This window comes from Ischnura elegans, chromosome 5 (assembly GCF_921293095.1).
Source record: "Ischnura elegans chromosome 5, ioIscEleg1.1, whole genome shotgun sequence".
NCBI lineage: Eukaryota > Metazoa > Arthropoda > Insecta > Odonata > Coenagrionidae > Ischnura > Ischnura elegans.
This window is the reverse complement of record NC_060250.1, coordinates 1,389,832-1,398,755: the sequence shown is the minus strand read 5'-3', so window position 1 is coordinate 1,398,755 and position 8,924 is coordinate 1,389,832. Positions and strand designations below refer to the sequence as shown.

At 37.9% G+C, this 8,924-nt stretch overlaps 1 protein-coding gene across 1 annotated transcript; it reads right to left on the bottom strand.

Moving 5' to 3' along the window:
• Positions 1 to 716: 716 nt before the first annotated feature.
• Positions 717 to 3,364, bottom strand: LOC124159636. The gene is made up of 2 exons (XM_046535554.1): positions 2,781 to 3,364; positions 717 to 2,065 (listed from the first exon to the last, which is right to left on the bottom strand). Exon 2 carries the CDS (start codon positions 2,054 to 2,056, stop codon positions 719 to 721), a length of 1,338 nt encoding a protein of 445 aa, XP_046391510.1. The 5' UTR covers positions 2,057 to 2,065; positions 2,781 to 3,364; the 3' UTR covers positions 717 to 718.
• Between the last annotated feature and the right edge of the window lie 5,560 nt (positions 3,365 to 8,924).

The window sequence follows — 8,924 nt, the reverse complement described above, 5'->3', positions numbered from 1 at the left end:
GTGAATTTAAGAAGAAAGATATAGTATTGAATAAACCCGTCCAATTAGGATTTTCCATATTGGAGTTGGCCAAATTGAGAGTATATGAATTTTTGTACCGTTTGCAAGAGGTGTTCGGTGACGATGCGTCCTGTTTGTACAGTGACACGGACTGTCTCATGATCCATTTTAAAAAGTGCAAACAACATCCCTTGCTGACGATGCTGCACGATGAGAAATTAGGACCCCTTCTTGATTACGAGGACGTTCCGGACGATTTCGTTATCAAAACCAGGGGGACCCACAAGCAAGCCGGCCTGTGGTCCGATGAGAGTGGGCACAGAAAAATTATGGAATTTGTGGGACTGAGGGCGAAATCGTATGCCATCCGATTCGAAGATGGGTTCAGCCTGAAAAATAAAGGAACTAAATCCTCTGCTAAAACCGTCCCGGATGGTACCCGTGTGAAATTTCATGATTACAAGGATGCTTTGTTTTCTAATAAAAGTATATTTGTGGATCAGTACAGCATCCAGTCCAAAGAACACCACTTGCAAACAGTCGTACAACGAAGATTGGCTCTCTCCTCGGAGGATAGGAAAAGGGTCGTATTGAACGACAGAGTACATACCCTACCCTTTGGGTATAAGGGTACAAAATTTAAAGATGTATGGACATGTGATTAAATAAAAATAAAAATGTACATTTTAAATATCTTTTTATTTTCAAATTTTTACAATCATGTTAAAAATGGCATCAGAGTTCCCATCTCATTGTAGTTTTGTCTCCCGTTCACCCATCCTCCTCTAGCCCGCAGATGGCACATATCGAGTGGTGCCACAGTTGATGTTTCATCGTCTCTAAATACGAACGTAACCTGAAAACTCTGTTCCATCATGCACGAAGCCCTAGTCTTCATGAGTGAGCCGTTATTTTTCTTAATGGGGACCATGGTGAAAAAGTGATGTTGTAAGGGCTTGTATTTTGCGAACAGCCACTGACTTCCCAGTGCTGCGTTCCTTCTGTATAGTTTGGGATTAAAAGAACTCGGCCACGGTGTGTAACCCCGTTTAATCGTTGTCAATTGCGATTTCTTTTCAATTCCTTTCAATTGAAAGGTATTAAAAATCCCTGGGGTCCGTGTATTAATGAGGTCCGGATACAACATATCGCCCTCGCAATTCGTTTCTACTTCAAATTCGATAATATCCCCTGCACCTAAAATTTCAATTTTGTCTCTGTTTCTGCAACTATTTACCGTCATTTGTTTCGTTTCCCAATTATCCGTCATTGCCGACACGGTACCCGTTTCATCTACGATACCGTAATAATATCTACAATTAAGCCATTCCTTCTCTTCCTCAGTAGTTGCAGCTGCAAGTAAATCGTGGGCACCGTAATCCACATCGTTCAATATATAGCCCTGATATCGTTCATCGTTATTCAATAAATTAGCGTGAATGGGATGACTTATGCAATGTATATTTAATTTTTCAAAATTTTCTGTATTCGGAAGAGAAACTAAGAAATTATCTTTTTTCTGTTTAAGCAAATCGTCCATTTTAACTTTACTGGCAGAATCAGTATTTGTAATAGTATAACCGGTGGTGACGGTGTGTTTTGGCATGAAATGAATAATTTTACTCTGTTGTACAAAGGAAGACATTTCCGTAGGGGAATTGCTCCTCACGGTAATTTCATCCGTGAGTACGATGAAATTCGAAATTTTTACCATCGGTTTATGTATCCTGAAACCCAAACAAGTTGGCAGCACGTTGGATATCACGTCTATCATTTCATCATCGAGCATTGAGTGTAGGGCTATCGTTAATGGTAGTGTCTTTAATGAACAATCGATTTCCTCCCAGGAGCGTTGTCGAAAGGTAAAGGTCACGTGGTTGAAGGGTATGGGTCTTTCCATCGGCGACTCACTCTCTCCTTCGGGTATACCGTGCTGTCCAGAGTTTCCCGTGCCCCCCGAGGAACCACCAACATCACGTCTCGTTCTTTGAGTCGGTGGAGGGGTATCTAGAATGTCCTCTGCGGCTCGTTTTTGTGCCATCGTCCTTTTCAGCATGTCAATCCCCTATAAACATACAAGACCCAATCAGCGAACTGTTCCGGACTAAGAACACGGTCCGGTTTAAATTCAATGTTAAAATCAAATGATAAAATTCTATTGTTTAATGCCTCTTCGTCAAGAGGTCTAAGATAACCTTTACCCAGCAAATGATTATTTCCTGTCATTAACACCGGAGTTCTTTTTAATTTTTGTTTGGAACAGTATTTTTTCCCGATTTCAAAAGGGGCACCCGCCAAAATGCTTTTCATATCTTCACAAGTGCACTCAATAAAGAAGGGTTCTTCAATAACAATCAAAGATTTATTCAGAAAATTTTCGTATGCAAATTCACTCAATGAATGGGAACTCGATGCATAAGCTGATATAAAATGACGTGCAATACTTTGCACTATAAAACTCTTTCCACTGTTACTCCTTCCACAGAGGTACATGCAATTGATCTTTGTGTCCTCTTCATTAAGTATTGTCTTAAGGCAGTTAACAAAAAGATTAGGAGAAATAGAATTTCTAAGAAACAATTCAGATATTGCACTTCTGCTGTCGCTACACCCATCCTTTGCACACGACAACAAGTATTCAAATCTATTACTCCTTTCAAGCACAAGTCTATCTTTCACGTATACTTGAATTGCGAGCGTACATTCGCGCATCAAATTATACCCATGAGCTTTAATTAATTGTCTCCATTCTTCGGAATCTGTACTATCATATAACTCACTCCAAGAAGTGGCCTTGTACTTCTCGATCAGGTCACTTAAACGTTTTGTAGCGTTTTGAGGGTCCTGCTTCGCCATCAACAGGTTTCGGCGATGCGCAGCACACAGCCCTCTTCCTGGTCAGCTCCAAGAATCTGCGACTCTGGCTCTCTGAGTGATGAGGCGATAAAGGGTTGATGGACACCAAGGGCTCCCATTCGCCGAATTTAGTTTTCAGCGTGTCTACCCGTGTGGAGTACGGCAATGACAGTCGAACTGCGTCGTCACCTTTTTTCTCGAATTTAATGTTTGATTGCACAAAAATTCCGCTCACGAGGACGAATAGATCCTCTAAGGACAGTTCCGCAGGGTCGACTGACTGCAATAACCACTCCGAAGGAGTAGATAAAGCGGACATTGTGTCTGACGTATCCTCCATCGAAGTAATCTTTATACTAACCCGATAACATGATCGACTCTTATAAACCTTGACTTCTAGCTGAGGTTGTATTGCATAAGAAGGCCACTTCCTATAAATCTTGAATGTGCCCGCCCTCAGCCGTGCCCGTGCCCAGCAGTACCGTTCCCAGCCGTTCCGAAACAATAATATATATTCAGAGTCCTTATTCTATATATATATCCTCAAGTCCTTAGTTACCTGTTGAACTATCGTGTTTGCATCCATGGGACGTGCCCCCGTGTCTTCCCTCCAGGGTTAATTAGATAAGATTTTAATACGGTTTCCATGACGATCGTTTTATGTTGCTTAGTACGGAGCCTCAATCATTTAGTTTAATATTAATAACTTTTATGTAAAAATAAAAATATATCATAGAGTAGTTGTTGTACTTCGTTTTTTATCACAAATACATGAGGACCTGTCAGGCCCCTTGTGCCCCCATAAAAAATCCTGGATCCTTCCCTGTTACTATATTATCTATCACTATTACTTTGGAACTGGTACCTCCTAAGTTCGTTTCCGTGTTAAAAAAATAAGGGTTGAGATAAAGACTGGATATTTCTATGCATACTCTATGTTGTCACATAGTCTTCCGTGACGTTATTGATTCGTGGATATCTCCGTCTTCCGGGTTTTCTTCACGTTGGTTGTCAGAGGTTTACAAACGTTTCGCCGGGATTCCTCCGGGCGTCTTCAGCTGGAAGAGCCAATGTTGGCATTTCCACCGCTTTTTCAAAACCATCGTCCCTCGCTGCTGTGCTGTGCAACGCACTCTTCAAAGTTTCTGCTACGCTCTCTTCCAAGCATTTGTCAGATGGAATCCGTCTTTCCTTCTATATTTCTTGGCGTTTTTGTGATTTCAATTGACTCTATTATCAATCTGGGATAATATCTTCTTTCCTTGGTGATGATTCTGGCTTCGCAACATTTTATTTCGTGTCCAGATTCGCCTCAGGCATGCCTGGCCACTGCTGATAGCCTGAATTTCTTATTCTGTGTGGCCGTCTTGTGTATCAAATAAGTAATTTACAAAAAGACTGGAAAATTTTCAAATTTCAGGCACAGAAAATCGTTGAACAATGGGCACTTTCCGTACTTTAATTACCTTTTAAGACTGTGTGGAACGTGTAATACCTGGAGTGGAATAGAGGCACCACGCAATCGAAACTCAGGATTTTATTGCATCTTTCATTCCAAAGTGGCTGTTGCAGGTCACCTTCTTTGATTTCACCTTTAAATGCATTTCCGACACCGTACAGATAGGCATTTATGTTGGAAAAGAAAAATGATACCTTCACCCGCAACCTTTAACCGTATCCACACCTGCTTAAGTAGCACCGTTCGAATATCCATTATTATAAACTTTGAATAAAGTTGTTTATCGTACATATCGGATGTGTCTTTCAGGAAATCATTACTATCGTGCTTGATTCAATTAATTTATATTATATTAAGCTTATTTAATTAGTATTAAGCTTAATTTCTTTAAGACATGAGAATAAATTGAACAAATATTAAAAAAAAGGTGAACTTTCCGGGTGACAAGATCAAGAAAATAGCCTGACACAGTTTCGAATTTTTTTACTCGCAATTTTGTTTTGCAACAATGAACCTCTTAAGGGCCTATTACGAACGAGCGGGCGGTACGCTACCGCCGGGCGGAGTTTTCGTTCGGTATACGGTATCATACCGTCCCTTGCGATTACGAATGGGACGGTCGGAAAGTCACCGCTCGGCGGAGAGTACGTGTCAGGGGGTCGGTAAGGAGCGATGCGGCGGAAGTGACGTTTGTATGAATAATTCTGAGCTCCTTCAGCCCGAAAATGGTGTAGCCAATGGCAAGGGCGTGCGGTGTTCCAATACCGCAGCAACTGTTCCTAGCAGACGAATATTTCGGCAAGAGTTGTTGGCAGTGGATAAAGACAATCAGTGGTATTTATGGATTAATAAGGATGTGTTCTTCGTTGATTCACCTTAAAAGTTTGACAAATGAACGAATTTTGCTCCTCAATTCTTACTTATAGGATAAAAAGTTGAATAAAACAATAATTAGCAGTGACTTGCGGAAGATATCATCAAAAAATCACGTATGAGCAGACGCAGGTAATGACAAATTGCATGGCAGACCATCGAAAAATTACGATATAAGTACTTTTAGGGCCAACGGGCAAGGTGAACCACCAATTCCATTAGAGCTTTGACCGAAATGTCGATTCTTAAAAAATATATGAAAATCCACCACGAATACTTAGCTGGAGACCCTTAATCACAGACAATATAACACTCAACATCTGTGAAATGACAAAATATCTCCCACACAGCACAAAGTGAATAATATGCACATAATATTCAAATTTTATGCGAATATTATGCCACCACAATGGTATAAATGGTGCATAATATGTACATAATATGTGCATATAAATGGTATAATGTCCTCATAAATTGCGATATATGCGCATAATATGCGGAATATATGCACTGATGGAATGGTATAATGTTTGCATATATACGGAATATATGAGGATATTATACCATTTATATTATTCACTTAGAGCATATAAATGGTATAATGTCCTCATATATTCCGTATATATATGAGAGTACGGAATATATGAGGATATTATACCATTTATATTATTCACTTAGAGCATATAAATGGTATAATGTCCTCATATATTCCGTATATATGCAAACATTATGCCATTCCATCAGTGCATATATTCCGCATATTATGCGCATATATCGCAATTTATGAGGACATTATACCATTTATATGCTCCTTTTATGTACATATTATGCACGATTTATACCATTGATGTGGCTATTAATATGCACATATTATACCCTTATATGCACCTTTTATGTACATATTATGCACAATTTATACCATGGTTGTGGCCTAAAATATATGCGCATATTATACCATTTATATGCTCCTTTTATGTACATTTAATGCACGATTTATACAATTGATGTGGCTATATATACGCACATATTATACCCATATATACCATTTATATGCACCTTTTAAGTACATATTATGCACATTTTATACCATCGATGTGGGCTGCCATATAGTTGCATATTATGCACATATATACCATATCTACGTACCTTTATCTATTCGAAAATTACATAAATAAAAAGTGATTTCTGGAAACGAGGAGAAATTTAATGAATCATTCATCTAGAGACAGCATAGGTACATTGCACTAAAACAGGGCACAATCCTCCTACCTTCAGCGTTGTATCACAAATTTACAAATATTCAGTTAGGAGTCCTATATCATCCCAAATTTTGTTGAAATATCATGTGAATTACATCTAAAGACAAACATTCACCCTTCCATAATCGTTACTCATGAAATTGCGATTAGAAAGCACAAAGTAAGTCACACGAATGCACAATCACAACACTCGCGATGATTCCTTCCATGACATCCGCATGGTTGAACATCTACGGTCTTTTCTTAACGAATGTATTATAAATGGTCCAAAATGTGATTCCAAGCCACAAAAAGGTCTTCTAATCGCATAATTATCTCTGTTTTAGTCATAGAGTTCTGGCGCGCAATCACGCAAACGATGTAAGCAAGCCGTTCTTGAAAATGCACTCCGAAACAATAAAGATAATATTGTCATTAATAATCACAAATTAAAATAATTATATGCATATATGATCAAGTATGTGATATCTTCAGGGCGAAAATGCAGCTCACAACCTGGATCAGTACCTTAGTGCCAAAACTTCGTCTTTCCTTGGAATAGCCTTCCTTCACTATTCAAGCTGGGACTCTGACTGAAAAAGTACCGTCATAATATATACATTTAGGTAATTAGAAAATAATTAAAAACTGGGAATAACTCAAAATTACGAGCGTAATAATTTCAGATTTGCTTGCAAACCCTATGACAAACGACAACGACTCACGTGTACTTACTTTGATTTTAAATAAAGTCCTGTTCTTCATACCATGAAGTTTATTATTCCTTATCGTATATGCGTTACCAGAATAGTACTGTGACATAAAATAGCTCCGTAAACCCATCTTTTCCTCATTAATCTTAGATTTTTCTATATACGTTCAATTCACCCAACTGCGGCAATAAGGCTACGGCAACAACTAACAATGACTAACAACTGCTAACAATGCTAACAACAATGCAACGTGACGCAACGGCAATATGGCTACCAAGCTGCCTACCTCGCGAGACCGGAGTATGCCGGTGTGGAAAATAAAAAAAATAATAATAATGATTGTGAAGTATTCATCGAACGATACAAAATTGTTAATGATATATTAAAACATAATTTTTCACATTTTTTTATACAGAGGATGTATGATCATCGATTTTTACGGATACAATCACAGTTTACGACGGCATATAATTTAAATATAATGTGCATATTATTCGCATATTATGTGCATAATCGACGGAATATTATTTGCATTTTATGCGTATCCATTTATGCTACTTTTATACTGAATAGATTTTGAGTTTGCTGGGTGGCTGTTAATTAATGATTCTTATAAGAATCATAATTAATGATGAAATTTTACTAACAACGAAATAATATACATGCTATGTCAATATTATTAATAGTTTACGGCGGCATAATATTTATATATAATGTGCATATTATTCGCATATTATGTGCATAATCGACGGAATATTATTTGCATTTTATGCGTATCCATTTATGCAACTTTTATACTGAATAGGATTTTTGAGTTTGCTGGGTGGCCGCTGATTTATGATTCTTATATGAATCATAACGAACGATGAAATGTTACTAACAATGTAATAATATACATATTATTTCAATATTATATTAATAGTTTACGGCGGCATAATATTTAAATATTACCCAGACGGCACAGAACCCTCCGTATCTAATTCGTATGTACATAGTATCCATTGACTATGGGGATACTGTGCCGCTCCGTCGCTTTTCGTCAATGGATAATTTCCATTCGCGGCCTGTTGACAAAGCGCGTACGCAGCATGTGAATGTCCGCTACGAAGTACGTACGATAGGATACGAAGCGCGCAGGAACACAGCACTCAGGCTAATCTCAATCGATTAGGTCGAAAATTAGATATATATAGTAACTCGCACGATCGAAAAATGTGTCGAATGCAACACAATCGATAGCTACCGACCGTAGCGAGAACCTTAATACGAATCATTATGAATTGTAAGTTCTCAACAGGTAAATAATACTATATCATGGTATTTAGAATTCATGATACAGTATTATTTACCTATTGAGAACTTACAAAACTTATTCGGCCACTTAAATAACTGCGAAAAATGAGATTCTCAAGGCTAATTCACGCATCTAGCACTGTTAAGTGGCTCGTACTTACTTGGAAACCTTGAGATGTTAATAAGAGTAAATTCTTATTAATTTTGACACTAAACAAGACATCACATAGCCCACGAGCATTAAAATGCTTACCCTAAAGCCTGACGAAATAAAATTTTTAAATAAAAATTGCCGATGAAACAGGATTGCTGACACATCTGCTATTAGTACGATCGAATTCATCAAAATGCAAGCAAAAATTAACGTATAGTTCAGTCTCAGCTACTAAACTTACCCATATCAGGCGCTCAAGTATTTGAAAAATTATTTGGGATGAGTAAAAGTCTCTAGGTCACTGCAGTAAATGTATCAACCTATTAAAAATATGAAAG